The 20,472-nt window shown below is 43.5% G+C and overlaps 5 protein-coding genes across 8 annotated transcripts; 2 read left to right on the top strand and 3 right to left on the bottom strand.

Moving 5' to 3' along the window:
* m6pr (mannose-6-phosphate receptor (cation dependent)) lies at positions 1-4,230 on the top strand. The gene is made up of 7 exons (XM_084471996.1): positions 1-297; positions 712-881; positions 1,155-1,309; positions 1,931-2,040; positions 2,191-2,318; positions 2,419-2,545; positions 2,997-4,230. The coding sequence occupies exons 1-7, from the start codon at positions 292-294 to the stop codon at positions 3,120-3,122; spliced, it is 822 nt and encodes a 273-aa protein (XP_084328122.1). The 5' UTR covers positions 1-291; the 3' UTR covers positions 3,123-4,230.
* Positions 4,231-4,441: 211 nt separating this feature from the next.
* nop2 (NOP2 nucleolar protein homolog (yeast)) lies at positions 4,442-9,818 on the bottom strand. Its single transcript, XM_084471965.1, has 16 exons — positions 9,724-9,818; positions 9,136-9,257; positions 8,993-9,035; positions 8,848-8,912; positions 8,300-8,589; positions 7,985-8,192; positions 7,664-7,863; positions 7,286-7,375; positions 7,093-7,180; positions 6,759-6,899; positions 6,402-6,541; positions 6,167-6,256; positions 5,940-6,062; positions 5,419-5,516; positions 5,199-5,335; positions 4,442-5,108 (listed from the first exon to the last, which is right to left on the bottom strand). The coding sequence occupies exons 2-16, from the start codon at positions 9,239-9,241 to the stop codon at positions 4,723-4,725; spliced, it is 2,205 nt and encodes a 734-aa protein (XP_084328091.1). The 5' UTR covers positions 9,242-9,257; positions 9,724-9,818; the 3' UTR covers positions 4,442-4,722.
* Positions 9,819-9,987: 169 nt separating this feature from the next.
* Positions 9,988-12,062, top strand: emg1 (EMG1 N1-specific pseudouridine methyltransferase; the record flags this gene model as incomplete). The annotated part of the gene is made up of 5 exons (XM_084472001.1): positions 9,988-10,137; positions 10,286-10,387; positions 10,473-10,614; positions 10,998-11,206; positions 11,549-12,062. 5 exons carry the CDS (start codon positions 9,988-9,990, stop codon positions 11,660-11,662), a joined length of 717 nt encoding a protein of 238 aa, XP_084328127.1. The 3' UTR covers positions 11,663-12,062.
* Positions 12,063-12,280: 218 nt separating this feature from the next.
* LOC311351809 (uncharacterized protein) lies at positions 12,281-13,392 on the bottom strand (the record flags this gene model as incomplete). The annotated part of the gene is made up of 3 exons (XM_084471945.1): positions 12,281-12,556; positions 12,663-12,949; positions 13,122-13,392. 3 exons carry the CDS (start codon positions 13,390-13,392, stop codon positions 12,287-12,289), a joined length of 828 nt encoding a protein of 275 aa, XP_084328071.1. The 3' UTR covers positions 12,281-12,286.
* A 175-nt stretch (positions 13,393-13,567) lies between these two features.
* kel (Kell metallo-endopeptidase (Kell blood group)) lies at positions 13,568-19,805 on the bottom strand. 4 transcript variants are annotated; one of them, XM_084471963.1, is made up of 18 exons: positions 19,656-19,805; positions 18,909-19,221; positions 18,370-18,663; positions 17,886-18,004; positions 17,633-17,791; positions 17,463-17,534; positions 17,158-17,346; positions 16,726-16,886; positions 16,496-16,613; positions 16,290-16,385; positions 15,797-15,895; positions 15,640-15,717; positions 14,934-15,037; positions 14,752-14,841; positions 14,583-14,650; positions 14,286-14,446; positions 14,092-14,181; positions 13,568-13,985 (listed from the first exon to the last, which is right to left on the bottom strand). In XM_084471963.1, the coding sequence occupies exons 1-18, from the start codon at positions 19,680-19,682 to the stop codon at positions 13,824-13,826; spliced, it is 2,400 nt and encodes a 799-aa protein (XP_084328089.1). In that variant the 5' UTR covers positions 19,683-19,805; the 3' UTR covers positions 13,568-13,823. The 4 variants fall into 4 exon arrangements, 2 of the variants coding, with proteins under 2 accessions (XP_084328089.1, XP_084328090.1); XM_084471964.1 differs by having other exon boundaries at positions 14,298-14,446; XR_014636759.1 differs by having other exon boundaries at positions 13,859-13,985; positions 14,583-14,627.
* Between the last annotated feature and the right edge of the window lie 667 nt (positions 19,806-20,472).

Genomic DNA, 20,472 nt, shown 5'->3' with positions numbered 1-20,472 from the left:
TCCTCGTCCGCTAACGTCCAGTGTGTGACAGTCTGCATGGTGATGAATGGGGGGTTTCTTACAGAACAAATATTAATTTATAACCACAGTTAATTAGTCGAAATATATCGCCACCTAAATACTTACTTGCCTGACAACGAAGGAGACCGATCGATGACGTTTCGCGGCTGCTGAAGACCAAGTCAAGGAAGCTAGCTTTGAGCAGACTTGACATAGTTCTCAATTGGGGACCATTGGAAATAACTTGAACACATTTGCTAATATAGTTTGGCGTTCAATCTACGAGAATCCATGAAGGTACGTGTTCTCAAAGTTGTTTGAGATTTAACTATTCTCTGGAGGGTTATTTTTCCTATACAGGTCAATACTACTAAAGTAATAAACATGTAAATTCATGATTAATCGTGTCTGATGCATCACATGCATGCATTCTCACTAGCTTCTGTATTACTTTTGGGAACATTTATTTAAAGTATTTAGTCTTTTTTGTGTTGCACTCATGGACTCCTGCTTCCTTTGTCTGAGTTAGTTTGGTTCCGCATGTGCTGCAATACAATGTGTAGGCGTGACTGTTTAAAAAATAGGCAGTATGTACAAACCTGAATGCCTGTGAAATCTAATTAATTCGAGCAATACATTAAACGTATTTGCTGTTCTCATGAAAAAGTAGCATATTGTACGTCTTCCTCAGTCAAACATGTATTTTGCCAGGTGTCATGTGGACCCAACACTGTGCCTGTCCTTATTTGGACATTGGCAGTTTCCCTGGTCCTTTGCAGTGGGTTATCGGCTCCTGAAAACAATACGAAATGTATACTGCTGTCTGAGTCTGTGTCAGAGCGAAGTGTCCTTAGGAGGCTGGAGCCACTGACCGGAAAAAAGTAGGTGCTCTCTTTTTCTACGTTCCAATTTGAAAATCAGTGTTGTGTTGCCTGTTGTATTTTTTATGCATAGCTGTAAATGTCTGTAAATGCCAGAATAGATTGCCACGTTACTCACTGTATAAGTGCACTACAACCGATTAGCCCTGTGCAATACATTGAATCACTTTAATTAATAAATCATACACGCATGAACTCACAATCTAGTCTCTGTTACCTTTTCACACTAATCTCTGTGATTATTGTCCCTTTGGTTTGTTGCCGGGCCAACAGCTTCACGACAGTCGACAGCAACTACACGTATGTGATCCAGCTGTGTGGGGACGCGGATGGCGTCAAAGGGGCCGGGGTCGTCCAGAAAGAAATCGGCGGACAGAAACAGACGATAATCGTCGGCAGGTACAACTCGACAAAGGCTATTGGAGGAAGTGAGTATTAGAAAATGGAGAAATGATCACTAAAGGTATACTGTATGAGTGATGATGTTTGTTTTTCAGGTTTAAGCAGCTTCCAAAATCACTGAGCGGTTCACTTTTGTTTTAGGCGTATTTTACTGCGTGACTTGGTTTTAGTCACTCGCTTTAAAACTCTCTATGCCTTGACAATCTATGCCTTGTGATTTTAAATCACAGATCCACTTCACTCTGCTCATCCCTCAACTGAATACAATGACGCTGCTGGTGATTGTAGTTGTGTCCAGTGGCTGAAGTGACAGCCAAAAAAACAGGATATTCAGGCTCAAATGTATGAGGGATCACTAAAAGTTGACATTGTATAGATGACTTTAAAAAGCAATTGAACCCAGTGTTTCAGCTGGAATTATCAGAATTATCAGTTCTAAATTATCTAAATTACACGTTTTGGTTACATAAAAAATAGATAAAAAATACTTTGGGTTAAATGAAGGATCTGTCAAGGATTTTCCAGTTGATACTATTCGTGGCCACAATGTCAATGGTAAACAATCTACTGGCCTCTATCATCTTTGAGCAGTTTCTTTCCCTTTCCCAGTTCATCTCTAAGCCTACTGTTGTTCCGGTCTCCTGCAGGTGACTGGGTAATGCTTATCTACAGCAATGGGGAGGGGTACGACAGCCATTGCTCAAAGGAGTTGAGAAAAGCCATTGTGATGATCTCCTGTGACAAGAACGCGGACAAAGTAAGAGATACGAAAAGTGTTTTTATGTGTTTTATATGCCCTGTTAAACGATTACACAACAAGTAAATAATATGAATGGGCTGTCTGCCACTACCCCTGTCCATGTAACGGATTCTCTGTCTCTTCCGTCTCTTCATCCCACTCTCTCAGAGCCAGCTGACCGTGATCACAGAAGACCGGGAGCGGAACGACTGCTTCTACCTGTTTGAGCTGGATTCCAGGGAGCTGTGCCCGGTGGTACAATCCCATATCAGCACCGGTACCATTATAATAATCATGTAAGCAGTGGTACCGTGACGATATTTAAAGGTTCTAACGCCCATGTTTGACATGGAGGAGGATATTCATTGATTATAAACCACCTCTCTGTCTGCGCAGTGGGATCTGTCTGCTGGCAGCGTACCTCATCGGAGGGTTCCTGTACCAGCGTCTGGTGGTCGGAGCCAAGGGCATGGAGCAGTTCCCCAACATCGCCTTCTGGCAGGAGTTTGGAAACCTCACAGCGGTACACAGCTGTTTGTTTAAAGTGTTTTCAAAGCGTACATGCCCTCAGAACGTTGCTTTCATTTACATGTAGTCATTGGCAGGCCAACACAAATAAAATACGTTATAAAAAACGTACATGTCAGGCTTAGAATAGCAGAGTAGTTTAAGGAATATGACAACGTTAAACGTTAAGATTGGCCAGTGGGTCTGAGACATACTGACCCCAAGACAATTCATATCTATATCTATATCTATATAGATCTATATATATATATATATATATATATATATATATATATATATATATATATATATATATATATATATTTCAGACTGAATGTTGCAGAGGGCCAGAAATGGATTAACCAGAAATGGACATAAATCTGTATGATTATGATTATGATCCAGCCGCCGCCGTGATCCTGAGGATTAACTGCATGTTTCCCCAAACCCCTCTCGGGCCACGGCAGGACGGCTGTGATTTTGTGTGCCGGTCACGGCCGCGAGAGGAGGCGCCCACCTACCGGGGCGTGGCCACAGAGCCCCTGGACGAAGAGGAGCAGGAGGAGAGAGACGACCACCTGCTGCCCATGTGATCCTAGTCAAAAGCAGAGACACGTTTCCCTCCGCATTCTTGTTTTGTTCACCATTTCAGAGGTTAGATGAAACGGCTGACCCTCCGTCAGCTTGTAGGTCTGAAGCTGTTCACTTCTAAAGCTTCACATCTGTGCCTGAATGCAACATTTATCTGATCTATAGGTTGTGAGAGTGAAAGGCAGAAAGAGCCGTTACTTGTTTTGACGTAATCGATGCACTTCATAATGGTAGGTTAGTTGCCATTAGTTTGAGGATAACCCATATATTTTTCCATAGAAATGGAAACCTTAGGGTCTGGCAGACAACAGAGCACTTCCCCATCCTATACTGTTTGCTATTAGCTGCCATTGAGGTTGCAGCTATTATTTGTGTGCACTGGAAACTGAACTGGAAACGTTTTGCAAAAACCAAAACTTCCATGTGTATTATGCTTCATGCCACTAATATTGAATGTTACTAGTCAGAATAGGTTTATATATGTATTATGCTGGCAGTGGGATTTAATTAAGAAATTCAATATTTATATGAAATACTCAAGCTTTATCAACAGTATGTAGCTAGTATTTTCCTAAAGATGTACAAATATACCAAAATTCTTTCCCATATGTTTGACATAAAATAAGTTGATATTCAGTATAAAATGTATCGTTTTGTTTACCCCGTTAATAGACCCAACTCTTTTTCCTAGTCTAGACATTTGAACTGTTTAAGCTCTTGCATTGAGGTGGCTGCAAATGCCTCTGCAAAACCGTCAGACACACCATATAGTTGTAGATGGCACTGAACATAATTTGTACATGTAGGATGCATACTTTGCCTTCACCAAATGTTTGCTACTGGTCCTTATCTGGCATCATTTGCAGTGTACAAATATGGGCACGGTCCTTACTAGAGACCCTTTGGAGTGAAATAGTCTTGGTTCTGTCAAACTGAAAACAGCTGATGGAGTTGTGACATTAATGTTGTGATTGGGTAGCAGAAACAGGGCTTTTGACATGAATCAAGTTATGTTGGGAGTTACTTATTTTCTGTATGTGTGCGTGCACTGTACAAACACTATTGAAAAATACTTGTTTTCTGGCTTTTGCTATTAAAACAAATAATTTCAGTATACATTGGCTACGTTTTTTGTGTATTCATGCAAGCACTTGTTCTGAAACAATTGGCAATATGTATAAATGTTTTAGTGCCAAATGGGAACCATTTCCTATGCAAAAACATCGCTCCATAATTCAAATAATCTTTAAAGGGTTTAGTATGATCAAAACAAGACCATATTATATTGTAAGACTCCTAAAAGCATATTGCCAAAGAAATGGGTAAATATTTTATTGCCTCAGTACACCTATGTTCTCACTATAATTAAACAAATAAAGTCAAACAATAGATTATAAATGGATGGGGATCTCTGTAAAGATACAAAGGTAGGGCTTCTGAGCTCATTGATAAATTGTGTCCCTATGATAATGCAAGTCAGGAAGCTGCTCAATCCAGAGGACATCTGACAACATTTCAGACGATACTTCTACACCCTGAGAAGGGAAAACAGCTCTTAAAAAGTCTTACGTAATCGTGTACACATTGACGTATTAAACAGTTTCACTCTCCATTCCATTCCTTTTGAAGCGCTCTCTTCAACTTATTGAATTTATTCTTGCCCAATCTGGTCTTCTTCTTCACGGGTGACTTCTTGTTTTTCTCGTTCTTTTTTTCCGTTTTGCCAGATTCTGCTGTGTTGGCTTCCCCCTCGTTGACGCGCTTTGCCTCCATCTTGGCCTTCTTGGCCTTTTTCGGTCCAGGGCTCTGGTCCTTCTGACCTTTAGCTGGGATGTTTGGTGATTTCTTGGCCACTGCGCCGTTGGTTTGGCTCTTGGGGGAGACGGCCGCCTTCACGGGGACCTTGCCGGTCTTGCTTTTGGATGGTTTCTGATCAGCACTGCCTGCGACCGCTACGGACTCAGAGGTCTCCGTCTTGTCCTCGTCTCCTTGGAAAGATATAGGCACGAGATTTAGTCATTTTGACACAATACCCAGAGGAAAGATGGATTACTTTATCCTGACTGCACATCTGTTACCTTCTTCCATTTCTGAAGCGGGAACGGAGTTGGAGAACTTCTTCAGCTTGGCCACGAAAAAGCCGTCCATGTTGTGAGAATGAGGGTAGAATCGGCGCGTGAGGCGAAGAGAGGGATGGAATCGGCGCTCCTGGAACCTTAACATGAACACCATTATTTAGTTGGAAACTAGAGAACAGATATTCCTTTAAACGGTACATGACGTCCTATTCTATCTTACCTGGTGAAGCCTTCGGTGCCAAAGTCTAGTCCAGAGGGAACCAATTTGACATTTCTCTTCTTCAGAGCGTAATCTACGACCCACTCGTTCTCTTCCACCTGCATGAATACATTTAGTTAACTCAAAACATCTAATCCAAGCCTATATTCAAATAACCAGTACAAAAAATAGGTGAGATGGCATTGGTAAAATAAGCATAAACAAATTCAATTCCATTAATTTGTATAGCCCTTAATTACTGGTACAGTCTAAAAGGGCAAATTAGACATGACAACTAAATCGCTAATGATAATCAGCTCCTGCAGTATTACATATAATCCGTGATCCATGCTACTATTGTACTATGCTACTATTAAAGTCGCAATGTGTTACATTTCAACAGTGTTTCAACATAGTTGGAAACCATTTGAGATAATGTAAGCACAACAGTCAACACAATTATATCATGGGTCGTCCTTCTTTGATATTTCTTGCAGACATTTTTCATATTCTACCCTTGAACTGTTCCCATATCAACGTACCATGATGGAACACGTGCAGTAGATCAGGTAGCCTCCTGTCGCAGAGTCTGCATTCACAGAGTCGATGGCTGCCAGCAGCAGCTCTTTCTGCAGGTGGGCGGCGCGAAGGATGTCTGCTTCATCCTACGACATGAACACAAAACAAACCATCGTGACGGCAATACATACAACATGGATGTCTTCTGTTGACATCGATAGAGGACCAGCGAGGAGGGCTGTTTGCGTACCTTGCTGGTCTTCACAGCGGGGTCTTTGGCGATGACCCCGGTGCCTGAACACGGGGCGTCCAGCAGCACTCGATCGAAGCCCCCCATTACCTTCACAACACGACATGGTCAGGACATAAGCCATCATTCTCTAAATACATCCATTATAACTAAATATAAATAATAATTCATTAATATACTGTATTGCTGCTCAAAAGAACAATCACACGTGGAATACAAACCAACACTGCGTTACCTTGGGGAATTGCCTGCCGTCGTAGTTGCAGATCACGGCGTTGGTGACACCCAGACGGTGGACGTTTCCGACCACACTCTTTAGTCGGTCGGCGTTGGCGTCGTTGGCAACGATGGTCCCCGTGTTCCTCATCAGCTGAGCTGTTAAAACAAACAACTCTGGGACTCCATATGTGCACCACCCAATACGACAGAGGCTGGCCGGGGACTAAACAGGGATCTGGGTGCAATTAAATAATAGACTTGGCGGTGGAGCGTCTGTAGGCTAATAAATGCCTGGCAGAAGGGCTTCCATGTCACATATATATATATATATATACATATATATAAAAAAATGGTGATTAGGATATGAACTTACCGATATAGGTCGTCTTGCCCCCAGGGGCGGAACTCATGTCCAACACACACTCCCCCTCCTGGGGCGAGAGGGCCATGACTGGGAGGAGGCTGGAGGCCCCCTGCAGCATGTAGTGACCAGCCAGGTACTCTGGAGTAGCACCTGGAGAGAGACATGGTCCCAGTGGGCCGTTTCATACATGTACTGCCAATGTGTACACAATCACAACAATGCATCCAATACTTTAATATCAGCGTTATAGAGTCGATGGTTGCAAACATTCATTCACACAGCTTTCCGGTTTATAAGAAGGCTTTTCGACACATATTACAAATGTCAATATACTTGAACTTACCAATGGGCACGGAGGAGTCGAATATGATCAGACCCACTTTAGACCACTTCCCCAACGGATCAAGGTTCACTCCCCTGTTGATCAAAGCCTTTTCAGAGAAAAAGTAAACTCATTAGAGCTGGTAACAACCTGTAGACTAAAGATGTCGTGTGTCAGCAGGGTGAACCAGGAGAGCCGGTGCACGGGGGTGTACCTGGGCCAGGTCTCTCCGTCTGGTCTTCAGGGTGTTGGTCCTTATGGTGACTGGTCTCTGGATCTCATTGGCCTCCAGGAAATCGATCAACTACAAGCCAGGCACAAATATTAAATTAAAACTCAATTTTCATTTTTCAATGTCCATTAAAGGGCCTCTTTTTTTACTCCCAGGTGTGATGTTAATTAGCCGTTCCAACATCTACCCTAAAGGGAAATCATGTGTTTGAGTTTCTACTTAGATGTATGATGGTTAGAACATCACACCCCCAGCTGGTTCAGTCCACTGGGTCGGCTGGAAGCTTGATCCATCCCTCACATGAATATCCATGAATCCTTAGAAAACCATATCTGATCTATTTAACGGCTGATGTTTCACCTCTGAGACTGGGAAGATGTCCATGAGTTTCTCCATGAGGAAGTCGTTGTAGCTGTAATAGGTGCAGAGGTCAGACCTCAGCAGAGAGATGTACTCTCCTCGGCCTTTCCCTTCCTCCCGCTTGGCGGCAAAGTTAGATAGCACGTCAACGTTTTCCTTGATTCTGTGGTGGATTGACTGTAAGTCCAGGGGAGTGACACCTGCAGGCAACACCAAAGCCACTTAAAAAACTGACAATCATTTGAAAAACTTGGGTAAACCTTTTGAGTGGGGGGGGGGGGTTATAAAGAGGATTTTGAGCAGACATTTTTGGCTACTTACTCTCCTTGAGGAGCTCTTCCTCTCCAGGTAGTCTGAACTTATCCATCTCCTCAATGTTTGTTTGTATAGCATCGTCCTCATCGGCGTCTTCTTCCTCTTTCATAGCGGCCACTTCGTTGTCACTGTCATCAGAGTCAGAGTCACTCCCGACTCCCATGGCTGCCTTGATCTTCTTCTCTTTCTTGGCTGCTCGTTCGATGGGAAGCAGCTAAAAACATTGACGAAAAAACAGTTAGGCATTTATTCATGGTATACACTTGCAATGTGCATTGTAAACTCTTACAGCCATGATGACATAAATGGTTATCCACATACTTCCTCTTCATCGCTTCCTTCCTCCGCTTCTTCACCACTGCTCTCCTCGGCTGCTCCATAGTCGTCCTTCATGTCCTCGTCTTCCTCATCTTCCTCCTCCTCCTCCTCCTCCTCTTTTACTTCCATCTTGGCGGCTACTGTTTTCTTTCCCTTTTTTGTCTCCACCTTTTCTTCCTCCTCCTCTTCCTCCTGCTCCCACATCTCATCGCTGTCGTCCTCACTTTCAGGCGTGTCGATCTTGCGCTTTCTTTTGGCAGGTTTCAACCAATCCTTGTTTTCATCAGTGAATCCTTTGACCAGAGAACCCCAATGGCACCCGGGTATTTTAGAATTATATATATATATATATCATTCTGTGTTTATTTCAATAAATAATCATCGGTTAAGCTTAAGCCATGCACCTGTTTTATTTATTGTAGAAATTATCACTTTGTCCACATTTATGAAATTGGTAATTTGAGTTTACTAAACCAGCTATATAGTCTGGTAATAACTGAAAATTACAACTGGTTAACATCCTGGATAAAGACATCAAAATAATCCATTACCTTTCAGTGACGTTGGCTCTGTAACATCTTTGTTCTTTTTGGGGTCAAGTGCTCTTTTTACAGCTCTGTAAATAATGAAAACTACTTTAGACTGGAGAACAATGTACATCTTAGATATCGACTGTTTTTGTGGAGTACTTCTTACCTTTTCCTGGCTCTGCTCGTGCGGCGCTTTGGTTCACTCTCTTCTACAAATGGTGAAATATATCCCCATCAAGAACATTAACATCTCACGTCTTGCAGAATGCATTCACAGTAGTTAATATGTTGATTGATGTCATAACATACCAGCTGTGATAAACTTGGAAAGTTCAGTCTCGGCTCCCTTCTGCTTCCTGGACTTTCTCCCAGGCCCCCTCTTCACCTGGTTATTCGGATCCAACTTCCTACCCATTGTGGCTGGCTGTGTACTACACAAGTAGTCAGGGTACAAAAAACCATCAGAGCGTGAAAGGGGGGGTTAACAAATCAACAAGTCTTTAACAAGGAGGTTAAGCTGAGCCAACCCAGATGCACTTGTTACTTACAATGGATGTATACGTTAGTTTCCACATCGTTCAATTCTATGTCTTTAACAACGTTAAGAAAAAGTCAGTGTGCTCTCCCTCGTGACAACCACATTTACATACCCAATATCGGTTTCTCAAAAATTATAAAACGATAAATATATTCCATGTGTATTATTACATATAAATTCCATCTAAATATACAAACCCGAGATCAATTAATTCATACATTTTATAACGTTACATGGGATATCGCAGTTGTGCAGAAGGCCAACGCAGGGAATTCATGAAAAAGTGATTGAGATATAACTTCAAACGATGCTGTTGTTGTGCTCCCTGCTTATTTGCTCAAAAATGCTCAGATACTCACCGATATGTCTAATGTTTAATCCGATCTGTTATAATGATGAACTGTGGTTGACGGAGAGAAACCAACACATGCGAGTTTTCTCAACACGCTGCATTAGTATATCCGGCGCGTTCTCCTGACGCGACGGTAGGGACTCACGCGCCTCACCGTGCGTCGCCGCACACACTCGTGGAGAACGGGAGCCCAGTGCAGGAGCGCGCGCGCGCACGAACGTAAACTTCTTCTACGTGACGCCGAACTTTGCGACGCAGAAAATAAAGAACGATGGCTGCCCACAGTGGGGATAAGCGTGGTCTTGAACATTTGGACGAATATGAACCAAAGCCAGCCAAACATATGCGTAGTCTTCATGATCGCATGGCAGAAAGGCGCTTAGTCGTCATATTGGAAGGGGCGACGTTAGAAACCGTCAAGGTAAATGACTCCCGCGGTGGAGGGTTTGTGATCCACTACAATGTGCGCCGTGGCCATCTGCTCTTTAAATCATTCCAGGAAGTGGTTCCACAGAGAGAACCACAGCGATTTTTTGTATTAACGCTACTGTATTGGTTGTGTGTTGCAGGTTGGCAAGACGTTTGAGTTAATGAACTGTGACCAGCATAAAAATATGATTATAAAAAGTGGCAGAGACCCAGGAACAATAAGGCCAGACATCACTCATCAGGTAATGGCTGTTTAAATATTCTCTACAACTCAATCCGCTATATCAGTTTCCATTACAACCCATTTTCTCAATCTCGTTTCCCCAGTGCCTTCTGATGTTGATGGACAGCCCGCTGAACAGAGCAGGCTTGCTGCAGGTCTACATCCACACAGCGAGGAATGCCTTGATAGAAATCAATCCGCAGACCCGCATCCCAAGGACCTTTAATCGCTTCTGTGGACTAATGGGTAAGGCTATTAAAATATTATTTGTCCAATCGCTTTTGGTTGTATGTAGTTATGCACCAAAACAATTGATACTTGCAATTATAATGCCAATGTGGGCATTTCTGAATGCTCTTGAATATTGTCAACTCTTATTTCACCACCTCCGCACTTTCACTCCTCCCCCTGTGTTTAAGATAAGACGGCTAACTTTGTAAATGTAGGTGTACAGCTGTAAAATAAGAACGGGAAGTGGAATATCAACAACTTATAAAGATCAATCTACTTAATAAATGTAATTCTATTTAATCTTACAATATTAAAGTACAGTAGATGTATGTTTTTCCATGATTAGTGTTGAAATGACACAGTGCTAATCCTCCCATTGTGACTCTACTCCTTCCCAGTCCAGCTGCTGCACAAGCTCAGTGTGAGGGCCGCAGACGGTTCCCAGCGGCTCCTGAAGATGATCAGGAACCCAGTGTCGGACCACCTCCCCCCGGGCTGCCCGCGCATCTCCACCTCCTTCACCTCCGGAGAGGCGGTGTGCTCCCGCTCCGTGGTCCCCGAGGAGGGCCCTGCTGCCATCGTGATCGGAGCCTTTGCACATGGAGCTGTACGTGCAGAATCTTTCGTTCATGAACTCATCGTCCCTATTAATCTTTCTCCTACTCGCTCGTATTGTCTGTGTAGTAGACGGGAGATTTGTGGCGTGGCGTTTTGTTTTATAGTCTTCCATTTGTTATATGAATGGGTTTTTGGACCAAGTCCACTTGCAATAGTGCAATTGCTCGCTATAATGTGTGGGAACAAAGTCCTCACCGCTTCATCACACGTCGTTTCATCGTGGGTGCTATCGGGAGCACAAAAAACATAGAATTTGTGCAAGCCTTTTTCTCCATGTTTACCTTTTTGTTTCCTGGTGGTAAACTGTATATTTTGTTGTCTTTGCTGCTAGGTAAATGTGGATTACACAGAGAAGACGGTGTCCATCAGTAACTACCCCCTCTCCGCTGCGCTGACCTGTGCCAAGATGTGCTCTGCCTTCGAGGAGGTCTGGGGTGTATTGTGAGGAACATGGAAGACTTCCGCAAGCACCTGCTTTCAGTCCTCACCTATAGAGATGACCGCCCCACTATCTGAACACGTTCATAACCCTGGGACAGAATTGTTGTATGGAATGTACATCCATTTTCCAACTGATACCATGCACAAGATATATATCTATATATCCCATATCTATATAACCTGTTTTGTCATGAATTGTAATATGTACAGTTTGATATGGTATTTTTAGGCATAATGTCTACAGTGGTGTTATTCTGCCACCTCCCGACCTTGGACCATCAGAGATACTTGCATGTAATCTGAGCTCAGTTTCAATTTGTTTGGCAGATATGTTGGTTGAGTACTTTTTTATTATCTTGCTGGACTGACTGTAGATCAGTATACAGTTAAAGGGCTAAACATTTGAGATCTGTGTGTCCATTCATTCTATCCAATCTGCTTATAAATAAGTTATAGGCTGTAGGTCTAAAATGGAAAAGGGATAGGCTGTATGTATAGACACGTGAGGTTAGGAAATAAGTACATCTTAACTTTCTAGGCACCCACTCATTAGCAATTATTAGTCCTGAAAACTTCAACTGCAATTGTTTTTATTGTTTTCTTTTACATTGTTTGAGAAGTCAGCTGGTTAACTGCTCCTGGTCCTACGAGCTTTCAGAGTGGTCTTTCCTTTACGGGCTCTTGGTTTCTTTGCCTTGGTCGCTCGCATGGGTTTTCTGCCTGCCTGTTTCTTGACTTTAGTGGGTGACTTTCTGGCTTGTTTGGCTGGCTTTCTGCGTGGGGTTGACTTGCTTGCTGGTTTGGAAGCTTTGATGGCTTTCCCACCTCTGCGACCAGATAGTGTGCCTTTAGTAGTAGTTCTCACGGCTGTCGTCTTCATCTTCTCACCTGCCCCTTTCTTGAAAACAAAACAAGAGACGACAAATAAGGGCACTGTTCAAACGGCTCGACTCCAATAATGAACTTAACATTTTTTTTTTTTTTTACAAATGTATAACAATCACCGTGCTGAGTTTGTAGCGGGACCCGGCTCTGTGTAGTAGAGCCCCCTTTCCGACCAGCCCTTTCAGGGTCATTCTCACGCGGGCGTTGTTCTTGCTGACGTCATACCCCCCGTCGGCCAGCACATGCTGGAGCGCTGCCATGGTGATGCCGCCGGGCTGCGCGCTATGCAGCGCGGCGCGCAGGATGAGCTGCGGCAGCCCGGGCAGACGCCGCCCGCCCGCCGCTGTCTTGGAGGCCCTGGACCCGGCCTTGGACCTGGCCTTGGAGGAGACACGCACCGGAGTCTCTAGAAGATCGGGAATATAGGACACAAAAAATATATATATTAGTAATCCATACTGAAAAATACAATTTACATTTCGTTTATGTAACACACAATAGGATGATTTAAAAAAAATCCAATACCTTAAATAGCCTACGAATGTAGAGTATCAGACCCTTAATTTACTTGTACTTACTTGGCAGTGCAATTTTGGAGACCCCCTTGGTTCTGTTGGTTTTCCTCTTGATGGTAGATCTTGGTTTCCGCAGGGGACCGTTACGTTGAGGCCCTGCCGTCAGGAGGCCTTCTCCCCGCGGAGAGCCAACCGCTCCCCGCCGCGGGCTCGACCGTTTCTTCGGTGTGGTCTTCCGTGACTTCCTCTTGTTGTCCGTGACTCCTTTCGGGTTGAAACGGACGTTTTTTCTGGCCCTTTGGGTCACCTTGCGGGTCGATTTCACTCCTGCCATCATTAAAACAATGTAGAAGACTCCGAGGAACGACGGACAGGCAGCAACTGAACTGAACTGACGGTTAGTTGAAATACCGTTAGAGATATGGTACAAACACAAACAACCGTTGCTATGGTGCTTTTTAATGAAAAATAATTCCTCAATCAGTGTTCCCAAGCAGCGAGATACGTAGAACAACAATGTAGACCTAACTAGGCCTACCATTTAATTAAACATCATGCATAGGTCACCTTGTAAAAATCATTCTAATAAGGTTATTACATTTATCTTGAACTGCAAACATATTATACAACATTTGAAGATCTCCAAGTTGTCATTTTCCTTATACCTATAGTTTGACATATTAGAACAATCATCAACAATAATCATATTTTCAGCAGCAAATAAAAAAAATAAGGCATTGCATCTGAGAATCATTCGTGTTGACCTTAAGAAGAAGGTGGTAAACATGCTTTTAATGAATGCAGTTTAGTCTTTGAGGGGCATTCCAGTGCTGCAGGGCACAGTGTGGAGGTGGAGCAGAGGACCGTTATCAAGAAGGAGGGCTCCAGAGGCATGGAGTCACCATATGGCTCAGTATCACAGTCAACCTGAAAGAGGGACACCACTTCTTTAGGCCTATATGGAGGACTGCATTATAAAGCTAAAGTGAGGAAATGTAGTAGGCCTACACATAACAATTCATGGTTATTCTACCTGGACAAATGAAGTGAGGAACAGATGTGTGGAAGAGAGATGCAATAGAGCGCTATCCTCGGGTTGTGTCTGTAGACTCTGCTGATAAGCCTTAGAGAAGAGGAAGACGGTCCAGATGAGCACATTAATTATCCAAAACAAAACCCACAGACTCTCGATGGACCATAATAAGACGAATGTGTTTATTTCCAGACCTGAAACGCCACCTGCAGAGCAGAATACTGCAACCAGATCTCCCGCCGCTGCAACGCAGAGAGCACCGTGGCGTTCCCTCCGCCGGCCCGCCCGGTGGTGCTGAGGTAATGAGCCCACACGCACTCGGCCATCGCTGTCCCCGCCTCGCTCAGAGCGGGGTCTGTGGGGAACACCAGCAGTCACAACTCTGTATCGGTGAAAGACTGGTAGGCCTATAATAACTGATTCCACTGAGGAATCCTTCCAGTGGCATGACTTCACTTTGTGCAGCGATAAAGTGGACACATGAGACTCACTGTCTTGTAGAAGAAGATGAAAGATGTCTTTGGCAATGAAGATACCTAAAATACCGTAATTCATGGCCCTGTTAAAACAACAACAACAACATGCGATGTATATCTAAATTAATAAAGATATGACCAAAAACATAGATTGGGTGAGAGCTTTGTGAGAATATTTTCCTACCTGGGATAGGTTGCGTGGAAAAATGGAGGGACAAACATTCCCATAGGAAATATAACCTCATTGCCAGAGAGAAATGGTCTGACAGAAAAACTGAAAAGTGGCGAAAAGAAGATGTATTGACAAAATATAATACTTTTTTCCTTTCATTTCAGAATTGAAGTTGAAGACAAGAGAGCACTCACATATCGTCCTGTTGGGTCTGGTTGAAGAGGCGGTTGCGTCTCTGTCGCTGCAGATCCAGCAGCTGGATGTAGTTTGAGAAGTAGCTGCCTGTGCTAATATTCACCTAAATACAAGTAAAGAGTCAGCGACAGAGTAATGGTTACACTTTCAAATAAAAATTCTGCCATAAGCCTTTATTTAACAATGAAATAATCTTTAACCAAACATTCATTTAGAAGCCTTTAGTTATTGATGAACTTGTCATTAACAAAACATTAATACACATGATCAATAAGGGCTTTGTTAAAGGGCCCTCACGTTACCACCAGATGTGATGTTGATGTTTAGCCATCACTAGCCATGTCAACATCGACCCTCTGGTGACATCACAAGTGGGAGTGTCCACACAGATGTATGATGGAAGGTCAGCCTAGCAGTTGGTACAGTCCACTGATGGTGGTTGGCAGGCTAATCATCTACAAATGCATATAATGTTTTAAATGAATAGTTCATCATTAACTAAAGGCTTATTCATGGCTTATGACTGAACGCTATTATAAAGGTTTACCCAGGTAATAAAAAATCCTTCTAGTCTGTTCTAAATGTATAGAACCAATAACCTGTTGTAAGAAGCAATATTTGTACAAATTATGGTTTGATTATATATATATATACACAAACAGATCTCTCTCTTTCTGTCATGGCATATATTCAACACATTTCTACCTTGGAAAAAAGTAGGTCAAGTTCAGCTTCTCTTTTGCTCTCAGTTTGAGTCCAGAGTCTTGGTGTGAGAAAGTGGACCTACAGAGCAAAGGAAACATCTTAACTTGCAGATTTAAGTTTCAACAAATGCTAGGGATTAATTGTGGTGTAAATTTACCTTTTTCATCAAAGACTGTTGAGAGTTGTAATCTCCCCAATCAAGATGATTGAATTTGGTCTTGAAGATTGAAAATATGTTCTCAAGCATCTCCTCTGCCTGTTAACAAAAGGTCAGTGAGTATTGAAGACATATAATGTAATATGATTGCACATTTCTGGAGACAATGTGTACGGAAAGGGCTACACACTAGAATGCCTCACGCACACACTGAGATACACGCTGATGGTGGTCTCAACCAACTTCTTTTGTCAGGTCTCTTGCTCAACTTTGACACAGGACCAAACCATTCACTTTCCAGATAATCTGTTTGTCAGCTACAAACAGTGTTAGGCATCGCTCATTTTATGTTGTTTTAGCTTAATTATTACAAATAATACAAATAAAAGTTTGACTTGAAAAATACTTTTCATGCTGAGTGACTCAAGTCAGTTAACCGTCCTAATCAGCGTGAGGAAGTTCAAAAGATGGATGATTCCGATGCAGCCCTCACCTTCTGGTGTGTAGCCATGTCCGTGAGAATATGGGGGAGAACAGTGTCAAATCCTTTCTCCGTCTCCATGACACAATGCTTCCAGCGCGGAACTTCCTGTTATAGGGGATCCAATTTAAAATGTACAGTGTCTTACTTGTTAACATAGCTCATAGTCATTCCTAAAATGTTGATGGTGGAAGAATAGGATAATGCTGTTGACTCACCGGTACAGTGTGTCCCAAGGCCAGGTAAAACGTCCTCTCTGTCTCCCTGAAGCGGGAGTCTAGGGCAGGTGTGAATGTGTGCAAAAGGTTGAGGAACATGAAGGTGCGCAGTGGACCACTTGGAGACAGAAGAGAAGAAGGACAGCCAGTTTAAAAAATATGAATCGAAATGTTTGATATGTCTGCTGAAAGGGGCAGGGGGGGTAGTCACCGGGCCACTCCAATAATACCTGCTTCTCAATTCATGCTTTGTCAGCCACTTCTGGATGACACTGGACATCTGCACGATGTAGGGGAGGTTATGCAGAAGCACATGGTCCTCTGGCCTAACAGGGCGGGGGTGGAAGGCGGCCTGCAGGCAGCCCAGCCAATCAATGACAGGAGCTTGATTCTGTGTGGACACAAATGACAACCATAGACATTGTATGGCTACAGTGGTGAATCCACCTTGCCTGTCAATCACAGGTATGTGACTGCATCACTTATCATGGGAGTGAAATGTAGGGGGGAGGGAGTAAAGAGGGAAAGGGCATTATTTTGGGTTGTTGAATTTAAAAAGGTTTTCTGCTTCTGGTCTTGTCTGCTCGCTCTTTGCAACCACTTGATGTTACCCACAGCACGTATAGAGTGAGTGTGGATGAGGTGAAAAACGGCGAGCATACCGCCAGCTCTTTGATTGTGATGCGCTGGTAGAGCTGTCCGTTCAGCAGGCGGTAGGACAGAGGGGACGTGGCCACGGCCAGCTCAGAGGACAGAGAGATGAACATACCCACGTGGACGATGTTACTGTCAGAGGGAGCTCCAAGGAGAGCCAGGTACCTCTGGCACAACTCCAAGAAGGGCATCAAGGTCTTGTGGAGAAACAGAACCAGGGCTAGACCATCAACCCACAAGGGCAGGACAGACATGTACAACACAGACATCAGTATGCTGGTGCCCAAAATGTTCCTGAAGACTATTTAGAAACCTGAGTTTTAGCGATGGACTTCTTCGTCTTGTTGTTCCATGCGCTGGGGATTAACAGATCAGGCTCATCTATCTGTTGGCAATAGAGTTCAAGCTGTCAGAAACAACCTGCGTTTCTACGCACGCAGGTGTGTCTCTCCAACCACCAAACATGATTTGCGGGATACTGGCCTGTATGTATTTCCGGTCGGACCCACGGAGGATCTCATTGGGGTCTCTCCCCACATAGAGGTTGAAGAACGGGAAGGAGGCGTAATGTCTGATGAGAACCTTCAGTGTGGAGTTGAAGTCACTATGGTTCCACTGGCCTGATACTCCCCAGCCTCCCAGCTGAGAGCAGGTCATGGTGTATATGTGTTAATACATACAAATACAGCAAGCACAGTTCAAACAAAACATCTCCATAGTCCTGTAAGCATTTCACCTGCTGCACCAGTGTGAGGAAGGGCTCCACCCCAGCAGTCTCTATGGATTTGGTGTCCAAACACGAACGGTAGAAGTCCTTGACCTTCTGCACTGCTGAACCAGACGTGCTATTTGATTCTGGCAGATGGTTGAATTCAAGAGCTTCAGACTTGATAACAGATACCACTTTTACAAATAATAGAATAGTATAGTTTAAAAAGCATATACTAGTAGCCTCTAGAGATGTGCAAATTGGTCATTATTTTTTTTTAATCTGCAGTAATTATTCTTTTACCAATAGAGGGCAGAAAAGAGGTGCAATGCCTCAACGTCTTGGTAACGGCGTTTCTTTAGAATCGTCCATTAACCATTCCAACAGCATGTTTCACAATGGCAGTTGTCAAATTGTGTCTTCTGTGAATTCAGCACTTTCACTTCTGTCCTTTTTCTGTGACAGGGTTGAGTAATAAATGTAAAAAACTTAATTTTCTAAATAATCTTACCCAAAGCCTCTTGGAAATACCGCATCAATGCAGTCTTTCTGTCCAGTGTTTCCTCTCCTCTCATATTTCCATCCGGATTCTTCTTTTTTTTCTTTGTTCTCATCTCGGCTCCTTTCTGTTGTATCTGTAAGTTCAGGGGAGGGCCTTTGTCTCTTTGTTCCCCCCTGGTGGTCGGCCAAGGTCTGTCAGACCCACAGGTAATCAAGAAGTAATCACAGGGGTGGGTGAAGGGGTCCACAGCGGTAGTCAACCGGACTGAGGCCCTCTGACAAGCTTTGGAGAGACACTGAGTAACTGTGGGAAAGGGGGAAGAAAACATCAGACAGGAAAACTACAATATAATGCAGGTAAGACAACAATCAATAGTCCCAGTCTATATTTAAACATGAATACATAAATGTGTTTTGGTGTACTGTGAGCGCACTCATTCTCAACATGGGGGACTTCAGTGGGAACCAAACCCCTAACATTGTTAATGTCCTGTTCTGGTCAGTGGCACTAAAGAAGCCCACATGACCAGACAGGACAACATTTCACACCTTTCTCAGTGTGCGTGGTCTCTTTGCTCCGTGTCTGAACATCCTGTTGACTATAGTAAACCAGGACCAGCACGATGGCCCACAGTGAAGAACCTAGGAGGACAAGAAGAATGAGCCTCCGATGGTTGGTGCACCTCGGACTCTGGTTGGGGAGCCGGTGCCTGTTCTGGGGGCTGGAGCCTGGTTCTGACGGTGGGTGGAGTGGGAGATCATGCTGGGTGAGGCATGCTTGAAGCAGCTGGTTCGGATGAGGACCTATGGGGTGGTCTGGCGGTGGTGGCTGAGCGAATGACGTCTGAGGTAATGGCAGAAGCTACAAGGGAAAAGAGGATGCAACTGTGTCAACATAATTGTATGTCGATCCGTTAAGGTTATAGATCTGTATTGCTGTGGCATGGGCATGTATGAACTATAATTCCAAATCTGACTTCATTTGCTTAATTGTTAAAACATGATAATCAAAATGATTACATAGCATTGAGATAAAAAAGTGTGGATTTGATAGTTTTCTGAAGTGAAACTAGTCAAACTGAAGTAAAACTGCAGCAGTCCTCAGCCCAACTCCAGTATCAGCCTAGTTATACATATATTATAAGTGCATTTTAAAGCATGCACATGACATGTGCAAACAATAAAATAAGAAAAAAAATGCTAGACTCTAATTTTTATATGAGCATTCTGGCCATCACTTTCAACACAGCAGCATAACAAGGACAACATAAATGATTTCCTTAGTGAGATTCCTACCTCATGTTCCGGTTGGTTCTCACTCATATTCCTGGCAGCTAGATGACCAACTGTTTAATCTGTCCAGGATATGTCATCCTCTGAGGTCGATTCACTCTCACGTGTAGTAGTGACCTCTCTACCTTGAGCAACTGTCCGCTCAACCCTCTATCTCTGCATCGCTTACTTCTCTTCTGACGTTATGAGAAAAACAACCAAACGCACTGGTTACGTCTTAACTGCTCACTTCCTCCTCAAGATAATGAGGCCATTTATCTCATTCTACCAAGTCTTTTTTCTGAACAAAACCCACGGCCCAAAGGCTTCAAGAGTATTTCATGTTGGAGTTTATAGATGTTTATAGTGTCGGACACTTACACAATGAATAATGCTAAAAATAGCTATTTGTTTTACATAGATAGGGTACATAGGAGCACTGGTTCCTGAAGAGTAGACACACAAGCATAGACGGCACACACGAGTATAAGTGCGTCAGCCTTATCAGTGCAACACATGGCTGGCGTGAGCCGATAAAGGCAATGTGTCACTTTAAAGTGTAACACACCCTCGCCTCGAGGGCCTGGAACCCAACACCTTGTTATGACGTCACGTGGGTCTGAGCCACAGACACATAATCAAATACATGGAAAGAAGACACAAGCAATGAAACAATACATAAAAGTACAAAATAAAATTAAAAAACAACACATTCCGGTGCAGGAGAGAGACAGATACCTCCACTGGCTTGTAAGACTCCCAACTTCAACTATGACCACCTTAATCAAACACCACCCTCCCATGCTACTTCTCCCAGGTGCAGCCTGACTGTGTCTCCCAC

This window comes from Micromesistius poutassou, assembly GCF_964030765.1.
Source record: "Micromesistius poutassou genome assembly, chromosome: 8".
In the NCBI taxonomy this organism is placed as follows: domain Eukaryota; kingdom Metazoa; phylum Chordata; class Actinopteri; order Gadiformes; family Gadidae; genus Micromesistius; species Micromesistius poutassou.
Note: the sequence above shows the minus strand (reverse complement) of the source record. Positions and strands in the feature narration are given on the sequence as shown.